The sequence below is a fragment of the Numenius arquata genome, chromosome 2 (genome assembly GCF_964106895.1).
Source record: "Numenius arquata chromosome 2, bNumArq3.hap1.1, whole genome shotgun sequence".
In the NCBI taxonomy this organism is placed as follows: Eukaryota; Metazoa; Chordata; class Aves; order Charadriiformes; family Scolopacidae; genus Numenius; species Numenius arquata.
Genome location: NC_133577.1, coordinates 84732459 through 84748739, shown reverse-complemented (window position 1 = coordinate 84748739; position 16281 = coordinate 84732459). Strand labels below are relative to the sequence as shown.

General features: G+C 38.0%; 1 protein-coding gene across 8 annotated transcripts in view; it reads right to left on the bottom strand.

The window, feature by feature from the left end:
• Positions 1-1258: 1258 nt before the first annotated feature.
• Positions 1259-16281, bottom strand: part of ATP2B1 (ATPase plasma membrane Ca2+ transporting 1) — a 64300-nt gene continuing 49277 nt past the window's right edge. For 5 of the 8 annotated variants that reach the window (XM_074168348.1, XM_074168352.1, XM_074168354.1 and 2 more), the window contains 10 exons: positions 15756-15993; positions 14647-14826; positions 14476-14563; positions 14093-14199; positions 11969-12160; positions 11573-11786; positions 11231-11442; positions 9333-9440; positions 7292-7474; positions 1259-2699 (listed from right to left, as the gene is read on the bottom strand). In XM_074168348.1, coding sequence (XP_074024449.1) covers positions 2388-2699; positions 7292-7474; positions 9333-9440; positions 11231-11442; positions 11573-11786; positions 11969-12160; positions 14093-14199; positions 14476-14563; positions 14647-14826; positions 15756-15993 — 1834 coding nt within the window. In that variant the 3' untranslated portion in view covers positions 1259-2387. Of the gene's footprint in view, positions 2700-6816; positions 7043-7291; positions 7475-9332; positions 9441-11230; positions 11443-11572; positions 11787-11968; positions 12161-14092; positions 14200-14475; positions 14564-14646; positions 14827-15755; positions 15994-16281 lie in introns of all 8 variants that reach the window. The other 3 variants (XM_074168347.1, XM_074168355.1, XM_074168351.1) reach the window with 3 other exon arrangements.

Below are 16281 nucleotides of genomic sequence, written 5' to 3'. Positions count from 1 at the left end.
CACCCCATCAAAAGGCTTAAAAGTGCAGACTTTATTCCAAAAAAGATACCACGAAGTCATGATCACAGCTAGAAGAGAGGAGAAAAATTAACATCTGTTTTCAAATTAAATTATGATGCATTTTCAAATTAAATGATGCATTAACGAAGTGATTTTCTCACACGGTAGTGTACTTTATGGGTAAAGAAACTCTCCTCATTTTAAGCCAATACTTGTCTGACTCTTGCAGTAGGGAGAAAACGGCTTCCATAAAATCCAATCCCCCTACCACGCGCTCCAGGTAAGAACTATGACTTAAGGGAAGTGCTAGAAACATGTCAGAGAAATTACTATACAGAGTTTCAAGTGCAAACCCCCCCCCCCCCCTTGCCTAGAATCCTGTGTGTTTACTTAAGTTACAGTAGAAAAGAGTGAATTCAGGAGTGGTTGACAGTGGGATACAGTGCTACAGGTCGAACATTAGCCACTAAAGGACAAACCCAAGCATGCGATCATCCCACCAAAAGGGAAAGATACACTTCAAGCTTCCTGACCTGCTTGTTTCTGCAGTTTGCCCAATATTATCTCCTCCCTCATTACCAACTGAATTCCTGCTCTCCTTTGAAGGGACCCCTTTAAAAATGTCCAAAATTCTGGATTATTTGGCAAAGAAAAAATCACTTGCTATTTTAAAGAACACAGGGCTGGCAAAAGGAAAAGAAAGAAGAGTTTACAACTCATCTCTTCGGTTGCTCTTCTAAGCAGTCCTGGACCTAGAAAACATGAGGAAATACCAGATCAAGTACTGTTCCATCATCCTTCGCTGTTTGAACAATACAGTTGAGGCAGACCATAACTTCTTCAGTCAGTCACCAGCAGGTCAGTTTTGGTGCATAAGATACTAAGCAACTGAAAAAAAAAATGTGTTTTCATCCGTGCTGTATGTCAGTTCTCAGTCTCCCCTCATTTAAGTGGTCGGGGATACATTTATTACGCAGTACTCACAGTAAGTCTCAGGATTTCAGGCAGACCTATTCATTCCCAAGGAGTATCCTTTTGGCTCAGCGAAGGCTTTTGAGTACCTGAGCTTACATTCATTCTGGAGGTAGCCACCATGATTCCATTTACCCAAAGTACTATTTTTAGTGGGGCTGTTACCATCTTGAAATATCAGTTTAAAGTTAACCAGTAATACAAAACAGTACTTTTCAGTGTTTCCAGTGAAGGAGCTGAGAAAAAAAAAAAAATCTGTAAGAAACCATCGCTGCAATTTTATTTTAACAAAAGGGCAGATTTATTCATGTTTACAAACAAGTTTCAAAAACAAAAAGGAGAACATGTATGCTACCCACTAACAACCTTTCAAAATGCCAACAGCCCTCATGCTGCATGAAGGATTCTATAGATTAGAAAAAAAATCACAGTTCCACTCACAGTTCACCAAGACAGCACTAAACTAACATGTTTAGACAAAAACAAAGGACTAAGATTCTGATGTATTTTGATTTAATCCATTTTGCCCGAGATAACAGAAATATTTCAAGCAAGTTCCATCACATATTGATGTCCTGCATTAAACAATCCTACTAAGTTCTGAACAAAAGTTATTCAGTAAGTTTCTCAAAATTTTTAAAAATTAAACAGTTGTTTCAAAACCATTAAGTAGTAAATGTATTTAAGAAACTAATTAGGACAGAGGCCATAACTTCATTAGAACACCACTGCTCATGTTTTTACAAAGCATTAGTGTTATCTATTTGGCTATTAGTATTAGCAATTTATCTACAATATTTAACAAGGTAAATTGCAGGCAAAATTTAGTACAGTTTCAATAGAAACACCCTTTTCCTGAAAATACAGCAGTATTTGAAGGACTAGTTTTTTTGTTTTTTTGTTGTATTTTTTTCTCTGCATCATTTATAAGGAAGCTTCCCATCTATGAACAGGAACAAAAAAAGTATCTACAAACCTTGTAAACAGATCTGTATCATTTATAAACATAAATAATCCAAATTATTAACAGCCAACAGCAGAAATTAAAGTATCAATTCAACGATCCAGGGCCTCCTTGCCCTTCCCAGCCTTCCCCTCAGAAAAGGATCATGATAAACTAAAGCTCTGCTAACACACTGTTCAGGACCATTCTTAAGTACAACAGATGATCCACAGGTCACTTATGCTGAGTTACTGTTTATCTGTCAGAGTTCATTATTACTCCCACCCCCAGAAAAGCACCCTCCAGTCTGGCAGAAAGCTTTTTTTTTAAAAAAATAAATCTACATTCGTACAAGTGTGTCTTCTGTTGAAGTCCAAGACAAGAATATATCATCTTGTCCATCATAATGTGTGAAGAGACCCAGTTTCAATTTCTTTACAATGCAGCTAGTGTGTTAACATTCAGCTTACAATCAGAGTGATGTTTCCAAACTATGTAGCGGGCTCCCTGGGGATGAAGAGGTAGCAGACTTGTTCATGTCTGTTGTAAGGTGAATTCCACTGTCAACCGCATTGTTATTTTTATTGGGAGAGGGTGGGGGAGTAGAGTTGCGTTTTGTTGGAGCGTCATCTTCAGCATCGGTATCATCAATAAGGGGAATATGAGGCTCGGAGTCTTCTATTCTAAACTCGGGATGCGTCATAAAATTGTGAATGGAACTTCGTGTCTCAGGTTTCTCGAGCCCCTCATACAAGGAGCTACGAAATGCATTCACCACTCGGATCTGCAAACAAAGAAAAAAGGCTGTTAAAATGCTGCAGATTTCCTGGTTATGGCATGGTTCTTATGAGTTTGAATCCACAAACAGCTAGACATGAGTGAATCGGATTTGTATGTGATGCAGTGGAACTTGCAATAAACTGTAAAAAATGAAGAGCATTTCAGTACAGCACTGCCAGTCTACACAGTAGGAATAAAAATTGTAAGAGTACTGCAAAAAGCTGAAGGGCCTAAAAATTCAGACATGGCACTAGAATTGTTCAAATATTTAACATGGGCTGAGCGTTTTTCAGGAGTAAGGCCAACAATTCTTTACTTATTCACAAATTAAATAAATCTCAATGAGTGTTTTATTGAATACTTGGGGCAGGTGTGGGGAGGGTGGGGGGTGGGAAGGCTGAAAATAAGTTAGACAATAAAAGGGTTACTAATTCTCATGCTAGGAACTGGGATGTCAACTGACTATGAAAAAGCCAAGCAAGTGTAAGCCAATGTCACAATGACTGGACATTTACGAAGAGTCATGCAAAAAAGGATACCAGTGTTAACAGCTGTAAATATTCGAGTATATACCCATTTACCACACTAGAGGAAGTTCCTTATTGAATAGCGCTTTGGAAACTCAAGACCAGAACTAGGAAATTTAATATTCTACTGTACAATTAAGTAGCCACGACAGGTTGTAACTTTAAAGAGACTATCCAAGTAGCACGAAGTATGAGAAAAGTAGGTGATCAGCCTTTGCTTGAGTCTTCAGTTTACATTGAATTCATGGACAAAATTCCCAGGCCGAGTATTAGTTCAAGTCCTTTCATTGTTTAATTAACATTTTTCAAGTCAGAAAGCTAAGTTTACAGAATTGATAATAAACATTTCAGAGTGGAATTAGATAAAGTATTGCTTCATTCTGCAAAATGTGCATGTCCATGTTGACTTGAATTTAAGCTTTGCAAACTGCAATTTGAATGATGAAACCACCTGCCCGCACCCCTCTTCTTCTCTCACACCCCACACGTTTCCCTGACCAACTGCAGGAATTCAGGGTTCATTCCTGAACTGATAAAACAAATAAGGGTAAGCAGAAGACAGTGTCCCATCTGTCCAACACTTTTGTCAAGACAGTTTCCCCCTTCTGTTAACTCCCTGTTCAATTCTCAACATCTCTAGTTCAGTATGTTGTATAATAAGCAGCAACGTAGCAGTAAGTTCTTTTTCTACTAAACAGAAAGTCCCATTTAAAGACATTTTTTTAACACTTTCAAGATGACTCTTTTCGAGCTGAGAAATGTGTCACGACTAGTGCTTCTGTAGAGTCCCTTGACAGTAAAATAAAGTGACTTCCAGGTGAAGGAATGAAGCTGGAAGGTCAAGCAGATCAAGAGCACAGACTTCAAAACAGCTAAGAAATACCAAACAACCTCACCGTAAACACAGGAGGGCAAAACCAATGCATTAACAAATTTCTTACCACAGAATCATTGAACGTGGTAAAGGCTTAGGTCCTGACCATGTTCTTTGACCTCTAGAAATAGAGGTTCCCCCACCCCTACTCCCTCAGAGCACTTGCACAAAGAATTTTAGTCAAAAGCTAACATGTCCCCATTTTTATACTACAAGTACACAGCTGAGCCCCGTTAATCATGGAAACTGGGGGAGAAGGTGCACAACACACGCAAGGGGGAGGACATCACTATCAATAAAGGGAGGACAGGGAACAGCGTGAATGTGCTTGAGAAGTAAAAAATTACAACAGCAGCTGGTGTTTTCCTGTTCATCACATGAAGAAATTGAGCGTGCTGTTAAGGAGTTGGTGTGTTACATGAGCTTTAACCAAGTCCAGCAAGCTGCTGTCGTGGTTTCAGCTGCATAAACTGTCTTGGCGCTTCCTAAGAAAAAATCAGCGGTGACAATGCCAGACTGAAAGTTTGCAATGCCTTTATTTGGCATGTAGCATCCCACTGTGCCACTGATTTATGTGGCAAAATGAAATATGACTGCTTCGTGGGACTAGTTTTTCATTGCTTACAGATGGTAAGTTAGAACATAAGCAGTAATGGAAAACAATTTTTGTTTAACAGGACAGCTGTAATTATCACAGGAATATAAACATACCAACAATAAAGGCTTGATTCCCATGCAGAATGCATACTGAACAAGTGGTCTAGACACTCCTATGAACGCAGAACCTTCAGAGTCCAGCCATGAAGGCAGAAACCAGACTATCACCATTTTAATTTACACTTAGAAAGGGGAAATCTAGTGTTTTGGAGCTTTATTTTCAACTACTCAAGATAATTAGATAAGAGAGGTAACTATAAATAAATTGCATAACTGAGGAGCAAACAAGACAATTTGTTATGTGTAATTTGTACTGTCATCAGGCCTTCCTCATATTAGTACCAGAATAGTAAGGAATGCACTAAGCACTCCAAATCCTCCTAGCCAGATGGCTGCTTAAGAGTTGCAACCTCACTTCATAGGAACAGCTGAACTATTTTCCAACAAACAGCTCTGAAAGAGAGACACAATGAAATAACACATCTGCTTCCCATTAATACATATTAGTTATCTAAAGTTGTTCTCCTGGAGGGTGTAGCAGAAGGCTCTACTACTTAGTGAGGATCAGAAACTAGTTCTCTGCTATTGTAGCTCCGTATCTGCATTGGTCATTTGATGTAATGAGATGCTGCAGTGCCCGTTAAATTCTGCTCAAATGGCAGCATGGCGTGAAGTTGCTCTCTAGAGAATTCTGAATGTCTAATTAATGTTCTTGAGTGTAGTTAGGGATACAGGTTACTAATTAGCATTTTAAGTAGGAGATGCAATCCTGTGCATCCTTACTGTTAAATCTACTTTTCATTTTGGGTTCTTGATGTGTGCGAATTTGTGAGCCAAGCTTCTTAATAGGTAGGGAAAGGTAGGGAAGGTAGGGAAATACCTGTCTTGATGACGGAGAACAAGTACAGAGGTAAATACTTGTGCAAGCTCACACAGGAATTCTGGCCAAGCCAAAAAAGAAAATAAATGAGAAAAGAACATTTCATTTAAGACAGCTCCTGAAATTGTCTTCATCCATCTGGTATCTGAAAGTTTAAAAAGCAGGGGGGAAAAGAAGCCCTCTCAGAGTTCTTTTAAAAAACAATTGTTTAACCAGTCTCTAGGAAGTTAGAGAAGGAAGTCAAACATGTAATATATAATTAAGATGGAAAACTCTTTCAACAATAGATAGTAGCTATCAGTATTCAACTACAACTGCTATGCATCTTCCAGCTCCAGAGTTTAAGCCTACATACACGAGTAGTTAAATCTCTAGCCTCTACAGAGAGGAAGGCTGAAACTGAAATGCCACTTACAGCACAAGATAAAGAGGGCACAATTAAGGTAAGACAAACTTTACTTTCACTGATGGCTTATGAACTGCTGCCAGAAGAACCTAGAGAGGAAAAAAACCCTTCGGATTTGAGTAAAAGTTTCACCAGTCAATGCTTAAACTTTTTTCCTTTTTATATTAGCTAGTTAAATGCTTCTTCTGACTTGTAAGCATTTTAGAAGCCTTGTTTCGCCACCTGATGTTGAGAAAGTTGTGTTATTCAGTAAAAAAAGTCCAACAAAAGCAGAGACTCAGAAGTTCCTTACAGGCTACAAAGAAAATGTATTTAGTGCTCCATGTTCTAACTACATATTTTTAACACACGATTTGCTTTCCCATCAGCTTGTTTACCTGAAGTATCATTTGTGTTGCACTGCAAGATAACTGTTTTTGTTGACCTGGGTCCATGATTATACAGTTTATTTACTTACTCAATGTAAGTCACCCTAAGAGGCATATACTCGAAAATTTACAACAGTTTTCCCATTTTTATCTTTAAAAATCCCCCTGTACACGAATGGATGAAGGCACAGGATGTGCAGGCTCACAGCTTTCACATAAAAGTCTTTTGTTGAAACTGTTCCACCTGTTCTCAGCCCTCTAAGAAAAAAAAGTCTTGAGGACTCCACTTTGTGGAAGAGCTCTATAAAAAGCCTGAACGATGATTTTAAGTACTAAGGAGAAAATGAGAAACGTTAGGTACGTGAATTAGGAAATGTTAATTTCATGCACTTTAGGAACACACACTCACACCCCACAGTAGTAGAAGCAGTAGTAGAGGAAAACACTACATGTGTAGGGGTAGAAATATTTGTTACATCATGGTGCTGGCTGGCGATGGAGGGTTGCCGCCTTAGAGCCCCCTGAATGGTACTTCCACTCTGGAAAGCATTCACTACATCCATCTGCAAGGAATCAGAGATTGTGACAGCTTGCTCAGCAAGAGAGAGAGAGAACAAGAGAAAGGACCATCCCATCTATAACACACAAAAAGTAAAGAAAAAAAGGCACTTTTTTTTTTCTAAATAGAGTAGATACACAGGCAAGAGTTGTATTTAGAGTTGAAGAAAACAGAGGACCGTGAGGGATTACACATCCATCCATACCCCCTTTTGACAGTCTCAGTCACACCAGTCAGAACTGCCACCTTAGTCAAAGGACTGGAGATGGAGAGGAGAGATTTCCCTCATAACACCCATTGAGTCCTACCTTTTTCAAGACCATACCTGAGTTTGTATCCTGTTTAGGCCCCTAAACCACAAGATCTGACCACGACGTAATTCTCTCTCAGCATGATCAATCTCCTCTACATCTTCTGCTAGTTCTTCTTCAGGAATCTCTTCCTTTTGTGTTCCATGACCAGCTTCTTTAAGGAACTTCAGACGGCTGGTCGGAATTGTTGAAATCAACTAACAATGAATGAAAAATACGAATCAGAGTTATCCTTTTTTTAAAAAAATAACAAATGTAATACCAGACTTAAGGCAAAGTTGAAAAAACAAATTATGTAAATGGAAGGAGGGCATCAACGTAGAGCTGAATCGCTGCAAAGCTGTGAATATCCTCACCGCCTCCACTGAGGTGTGAAATTAAACTTGGACTACAAACCTAGAAAACAAAACATCCTTGCTAGGGACAAAGAATTCCACTTTAACAGTATTTGACTATGCCAGGAAGAAGCAGTACTGAAGGTACAAAACCCATTAATTCTGTAGATTGTACTTGTATTGAGAGCTTTCAGAGCTCCATTAGTTTGATGAGCATGATGTGTTACCTCAAGTGAGAACTACAAAGTTTAATTAAAGTAATCACAGTTAAATCAGAAATACAGAACAGACATGCATTCTTTTGTGACCTGGAAGGTATCAATACATTTGTAAGGTAAGTGAGGTTTCCAAAACCCTTATCCCAAACTGTTACTTTGCTACTTGGTGTGAGCTAGTTCATCTATCTTAAGCTAAACAAGATAGTTTAAAAACAAGAGCTACATATGGCAGTTCCATCTTTCCTTTTCATTCCCACCTTCAGGGCTATTCTGGTGAACTATGTAGTTAAGGGGAATCATCTTTTGATACGTCCCATCTAGCAGATCCAGATCAGTTCCAAGACTGCTTTCTTTGATCATCACAAACCTAGAAGACCATTTCAGCAGCTGCAGAGGAAAAAGACTGCTCCAAAACCAAGATAAACAGCTCTTTATGCTGAAGTTGCTCCCAGATCACACTTCAGTTTCTGCTATTCTCAGGATGTCAAAAGCTCTTTGACTTTAATGAGCTGCCAGAGCAGCATGAACTGCAGCAGGGAAGCTTTGCCCTTGCAAGACACTTTGGGTCAAAGGTATTTCAAGCCATCTTGATTCTCTTCTAGGCTACTCTGAAGCCTCAGAGTGACTCTATTTGATTTTTTTAAATAATTAATTTTCCAGAGAACCTTATTAAAAAGCTTATACTGCTTTTAAAATATGTCTATGTACGTATTTACAACTAAAATTCACTCTATCAATTTTATACTGAAACCTGAAGTGTCGTTTACAAAACGGAAGGAAAGAAACTGTAATGGAAAACTCTTCATGTGATATGAAAAGTTTAGACAACTATGTCATTAAATAATGGAAAACTCTGTAGCTCTAAAGTTTCATGTAAATAAGCTTGCTGCTTACAAGCACTGTTGTGCATGCAATAGTAATTAAACCCTAAGGGGGGAAAAAATAATCAAAATGCAATAGCTTGATAGGTGGGTGAACTTTCTATTCTTTCATAATTATGCAAATGAAGATGAAAGAGAAAGCTGTTTTCTGTTTTGTTGCATTTCTTGCTACTCCAGGAAGTTTTTAAATCAAGAAAATACTCGCAAGTTAAACAATTCTGATTTTTCAAGAAAACCATTCAACACTAAGTTAAATGTTTTGACATTAACATATTCATTGTATCTGTATTCTTACAGAACTTCTTCTAGTACTTATTGGGTTAAAGATATAATTTCATATTTAAAAGGTAACTACAGCTGCTTGTAGTTAAAAGTTACTAAACATAAACCAGCCATAGCATCTAGTTATGAAATGTAACTAATTGACCAAGTCAGAGTAAGGAATATCCAACTAAGGAGTTTCTAGCTATTGAACTAGTCAATTTTTCATAAAGTCACATATACACTAGTCAATTATTCATATAGCCCACTTGAATGATCTGAGTGCTAAAGATAGTGTATTTTAATTTTCCATGTAAAGTATTCTAATGCAAGAAGATAAAAGAAAAAAAGCTACTTTACCTGGCCCCAGAGTAGTGTTCCCATGCCCAGGAAAATGGACCACAGCCACTGTTCAATTGAGAGTTCTGAGCAACTGAAAGGCTTCCCACCAAACTGCACAATAATTATCTGTGAAGAGCAACATCATTAAACAACGTGTCAGTGACCTGTTACTAGAAAAATCCCTAATGCTTCAGGATCACTACCGACAGTTCTGTAATAGAACACAGGCTTTCCCATCCTATTAAGCACACACTTCCACTGTCTCAGCAGTTTGAGCAAGTTTCCAAACCTAAGCCATCTTCTTATGCTTTTCAGTATTTCAGGAACTATCCATTTATTCTTCAAATGTCACACCCACAAAACCTTGTTCACTGCTTCATTTTGCTTGCAGTTCTTTCCCTTCATTTCACTATTACAGCATGTATGTGGTGCTACAAATTTACAGTGATTATTCATCACATGAACACCCATCTCAGGACCATGCTGAGTAATAAACTTCTATTAATACAAGTCGCAGATCCACAAGACATGAAACATTTCCAAAATAATTCAACAGAATATTACCATGTATTCCATCAGTGTTAAACATTAGACTTTAAATCATCAGAGTGTAACATCTATGCAGTAAGCCTGGGAGAGGGGGCAGAGATCTCAACAGCTAAATTAAATAAGCTTCTATTGACTTACCTATTGCAATAAGCTGTACAGGCCCTAATGAGCAAGGTATCCCTCTGCATAGGAATTATATGCATGAAAGTCTGCCCTGGAGAATCAACAATTCAAGTAGAGGGCAGGAGTGGAAAGGAGACAGTATTGACCATTAAGTAGGACACCTGACAGCTGAAAAGCCCAAGAGTATCTTATTTTATTAACACAGAGTAAGACACTCAGACAACAACTCCGGAGTTACTTATTTGGGAAGGCATTCAGTCCACCAAGTTTATAAAGGGAACACAGTTGCAGTCGGCAGTAATTTCTACATATTTGACTGTTGCACAACAACAGAGTCTGCTGCATATGCAACCCTAAAAGTAAGAGTAGCTTCTGAAGAAGTGTCATCTAAAAAAAAAATTAAACCTGGGATAACAAGCAAACTGACTTTGTGAAGCAGAGGTGCACACATTTGCATTGCTTGAACCGCTACGAATTTGGTCAACTTCACGGAATCCCAAATCTAAAGAGAAACTTAGTAAGTTGTATTTTAAGTCTGAAATAGCTTTTAAGTCAAAATGGAAGACTTCTGAGAAAAGGTAGGATACCGATTTGTTGGTTATATTTTCTGATGAATTAAAAGTTAAGGCCATTTAGAAGGTGAAACTATGTTGTAAACTATTTTCTTTAGGTTTCATTTGTTCACATATACTGAGCTAACAAACTAGCTTTTACAAGTCTGCCTAGATGCACCAATAGAAGGTCCCTAGCCATCCATGTTTTTCGCCTGACCCAGCAGCATCTATACAGATAATTCATCTCTGCATCAGGAAGACAAAAACCAGTATTTAAGTTTGTAAAGCTTATGCATGTCCTAATCTCATTAAGAAGATATGAGAAGCTGCAACTTTTCTATAATTGTTTAAATGAGCTCTCGTTCAGATGCACAGGCAGATACCATGAGGAAGAGTTCTGACTGCAGAGGGGAAGCGGGGAACATACAACTTCACATTTTATCAAGAGATTAGAACATAAAGAGAAAATTCAAAAGGTAAATACAAGTATTTCTACATTCCCATTTTTACCGATTTCAGACAGGGCTTACCTGCAAACCCTGTCAAGCAGCAGTGATTTACAGCACGTTTGATACTGAAGGTTTTTCACATCGCAGAACTGAAATGCCTGGCACTAGTTGATTAGCATTTCCAAGCAAGTACATCAGTGTAGTAAGTGCATTTCCCCTCACCCTCCAAGAATTTACTTACCTGCACAACAAATGTCCCCAGAACAATAGAACAGAAGATCGCGTTGTTAAAGATTCCTTCAAAAACGTTTCTTTCACCATGAATTTTTCGGGCATTAATTTCATTAAAAAGCTGCATCATCACAAAAGTATTAAATACAATAGTATAATGCTCTGAAGGAGGAGCATGCAGAGGTGCATTTCTTCCACTATCGATATCAAAAATTTTCTCACCTGTGTATAAAAGGCATTTATCAGCAGCTTAATTGGCATCTTTACAAACACACAACAATAAAAAACTAGTTTTAAGATCACATCTCTGTACAACTTTTAGAATAACTTTGTAAAGCCTCAGTATTCTTACCAGCAAACAGGAGTGTGAAGACCACTACGAGTTGGTAGAATGCATGTCCCAAAATGTTCTTCATCATTGTACGGGAAATCAAAGGTTTGTTTCTACCATAAGGCTTTCGCAACAGAAGAGATTCAGTGGGTGGTTCTGTTGCCAGGGCAAGAGAAGCTAATGTGTCCATTATGAGATTTACCCACAGCATCTGCACAGCTTTAAGCGGAGAATCCTATAAAGATAGATACATAAACCCTCCAATATAAGTGAACAAATTGCAGCTATTAAAGGCATCTGTTATACAACATGAGCATGTTCTTTGGACTAGTATTTAACTGGAAGTTTGAATTCCAGTTAATCAGTCATGACATTTTCAACCTTTATTAGCTGAAACAATCCACCACCGGTACGTACTTGTGTTATGCATGCTCCTGTAAAAGCAACAATTACTGCTACTACATTGACAGTAAGCTGGAACTGAAGAAATTTGGAGATGCTGTCATACACGTTTCGTCCCCACATAACTGCTTTAACAATACTTGTGAAGTTGTCGTCTGTAAGGATAATATCAGAAGCTTCTTTAGCTACATCTGTTCCAGCAATACCCTGGTAGAAAAAGAAAAACACTATGAAATATAACAGGATGCACTGACTTATGTAATAGAAGCTATTATTATATCCTTGGGTCAGCATTCACTTTGATGCACTATTTTAATATAAGCACCTAATGTTCTACTGATTCAAGTTCTGCTTGCAAGTTTTACTCAAGCATGGTGGTGTTGTCTTTGAAATAAAGACGGTAATAAAAATCCTTGAGTTGACAATAAAGACACTGCACGAGCTCTCCCAAAGAAATGTTACTGAACCCTGTTCAAGTTAAAGGCCACCAGATGGTGCAGTACTACAGTTTAGTCTATGCCCTCGCGAGTTCGCTATACGGCTTCCAGCAGTAGGCCGATGCATGTGCTCATAACACAGTAGAACGATACACATTACCAAAAACCTTTTGCAGAAGAGCACTGGCATTAAACAGTGGAATATGCAATGTCATTGCATATAACATTGCCAGGCAATACAACATTATGTTTTAAGCACCTGTAGTCTCCTACAGTATCCAAACAATTAAGCTGAGTTCTGTGTAATACCTACTTCAAGGATATTTATTTTGCTTTTGGCATTTCAAAAACACTAACTCAATAGCAAACGTAATGATCCTTATTTCTGATACATTATTTTCCCAAGGAAATGAGTCACCTGCACAGCTCTGTGTAAACCTTAAAAGGTGCCTTTAAATACCACATAGTAGACAATATATTTTAAGTGTTATTTAAGTAAGTAGTTAGAGGAATTAGCTTTTTACACAGATGAACATAAAAGACAGCAACTGCAGGAAACATTTAAGTTTTGGAAGATGAAAATAAATCTGTCCGATAGTGCCCACTACAGCAGCTATACAATAGCAGAAAGCAGATACTCGTTAGAACAAGACCGTTACAGTCTAGAGAATGTTTCATGTGTAGCTGTCAAATTTTTAAGTTATGCTTTTGAAAAATGTTCCTTGAGAGTGACATGAAAACTCTTCCTCTTCCCATTTTTTCCTTCAAGATTAGCATCAGAGTCAGCGCATCTGCATGTGGTGTAAGAGGAATGTGGTTTTCGTAATTTTTTTCCTTCAAATGCTTAACAATGAGTTTTTAAAGACTGAACTGACATGCTAGCACCAAACCTTACCTTCTTAGCTTAAGACTGAGGAGGAATCTTGAGGCAAGAGGAAGCTCGAAGAATCTCTCTTACAGTATTTTGAAAGAGCCAGAAGAAAGCTGAAGTCTACATACTTAAGGCATGAGTCTGTCTAGTACTAGCACTCAAACCCAAGAATTGGTTTGGCTACCATTTGAAAGGGTAGTTGAGAATTTAAACTGAGAAATCCAAGTAGTCTAATGAGCCATCAAAACAAATGCAGATCCTAGCTGTTACTTCAGCTGTACTAGAGATGTCTCTTAGTATAGTTTCCCAAGCCATTTTAAACATCAACTGGCAGTTTCTCTCTTTACAGTCTCCCTGTTCCTGTGCATCACTTCGTGGAAAACAGATGAATAAGCTCATTCCATATTTGAGTACAATTTTTACTCAAAATCAACAGAGTATACTATTTACCACCTAAAGTCATTTTGCCTTATGTTGAATAGATCTCATTTTGGAAACCTTCAGTATCAGTAATTCTGTTCCTACATTTTGTAGCAAGCCTTTGTGTAAAAGGCGTTTTGATTTGCAAGTGATTGGGAAGTGCATCTGAAGTTTTATTCAATGGCAAATGCCACAAGGACATTTTTCATCAAATAAAAAGTTAAGTTGGAAGACTGAGAAAGGAGGAAAAAAGTAATTAGTATTAAGTGTGAGATATGTTGTCTCCATTAACTTAGTTATATGTTAGGCTCATTAAACAAGCAAGGCTGTTCGATCTTCTTTTAAGTGGTTCAATAAGTTATTTTATCAAAATAGGTCTCCATAATACTGCAGATTGAAAAAAAATCATACCATAGCAAATCCAACATCTGCCTTCTTCAGAGCTGGACCATCATTGGTACCATCACCAGTTACTGCTACAACTTGCCTCTGTTCAAAGACAGTGCTGTCAATTATACCTAAAATAAAACGACATCTCAGGGTTACAGTTCAAAATTGACAACATAGCACAGATTAAACCTGAAAGAGAAACCAAGTTCTTTGTATTCCTGTCATTAAAAAAAAAAAAAAAGCCACACAGATAGTTGGCTCCATTTCTCAAGTAGAAAAAAAAAATAATCAGCTGGCAAATGAAGATCCCCTCAGAGGCATTTCCCAGCCCTAGAATTTTTTTCTTAGAAGCACAAAAAAAATAAATCTAGCTTTACTTAGAAGCTCAGATAGTCTTTACTCACCTTTTACTAGAGTGTGTTTGTCAGTGGGAGAAGATCTTGCAAGAACACGAAGCTTTGGCCAAATTTTATCTATTCGCTCTTGCTCTATCTGCAAACAGAGCATTGGTTATATCTTACAGTTAAGAGACTTAGAATATCTGCTGATCTACTTTACGTAGTCAGCATGCTTACCTCTCCTTTTTCATTGCGTATCCTCCTGTTAAAGTCTTTGCCCTCTAAACACAGGAAGTCTTCACCAGGATTCAGAATACCACACTTCAGTGCAATAGCACGAGCAGTGTTAATGTTATCGCCAGTGACCATGCGTACAGTTATGCCTGCACGTTGACACTTTTTTATTGCGTCAGGTACCTGTAAGCAAAAAAAACCCCACAGGCTTAAAGACTGTACATTAGCTGAATAAAATCTAGACACATGAGTGAAAAGAATGTTTTTGGCTCAATCTAGGATAACTCTTATTTTAAAAATCAAGACTGTTGTTATGGAACATTTAAAAAAAAAAAAACTAAAAAAGAAAAAAAAAAGTAGCTTACCGCAATTCTTTTTCCGAAAAACACACAAATAGCAATTCTGGCAAAAGGGCTTTGTTGTTATGTCATGTGTCCCCGTCACCACCCCCCATTTTTCAAATGCTGCAGTATTCAAAAATACCACAAAAATCCTCATGATGTATTAGGCTGTAGTATTCGATGGTAGAGTACTGGCTTTTAATGTATGATTATGTGAAATAACCTACAGCTCACACTCCGCTACTTCACCCATGACTTCTAGTTTGAAGCGGTGACAGCGCAGATCAGACTGGAGTTCCACTTACATGTGGCATAGAAGCTTTCACTATTGAAAAATACTGCCCTCTTTACACCCCAACCAAAGCCAGACCCCTTACCTCACTTCTCAGGTGACAAACCCTCCTCTCCATCATTTCCCCATGAGAAGCTGGCAACAGGCACAACAGCTAATATTATCCTAAAGAATACTCCTACTACCCCAAGTGGTAAAAAAATGACAAGTTGTTCCACCTACTGAGACCCTACATAGTAAGCGCCTTAAGTCATTAGTTTGTTCAGAGCTTCAGTAACACAGCATAAGTGACATTAAGAAGTTTTAATCTGCTTTTATAGGTCCATTAACTTTCCCTCCAAGAAATTAGATTTTCATTTATCAAATATGCTTAAGGCATACAACAGCAATTCAGTTACTTGTACTCTCTGCATGACAAACAACAACATGAATCAAGATCCACTGTAACAAAATCACTGCAGTTTAGTCAGTGACCTCACCTCAGGTCTCACAGGATCTTCAATCCCAACAACAGCAATGCACGTCAGACCAGTAACAATGTCATTTTCATTGTCCCATTCTGGCTCAGGTTCCCCTGCTGGGAAGTCTCTGAATGCCAGGCAGATGGTTCTGAGCCCTTCAGAAGCCATTGGCTCAATTACGGTTTTCACGATATCATCACGGTCCCTAGGTCTAAATACCTTTGGTTCTCCATTAGCACTCAGTATTTTGAAGCACCTGAAAAGCAAGGTTTTAAGAGTTATCAAATTTTAATCAGAAGTTCAGCGCAATCAATGGCTTATTAGTCAATTCCAGTAAGTTTCCACAAGCTTTGTTTTCACTAGACTCACGCACACGCAAAAAAAGCCAGCAGCAGCATCTCTAAGGTAATCTTCTCCATATGCACTTCATTTCTTCCTTATTGCAAAACATACTAGAGAGTTAACTGAGCCAGTCATCCTAGATGAAAATAATGCCCAATGAACTTAGGACACAAACATTAGTTGCCTCCCAGAAGTATCTGTT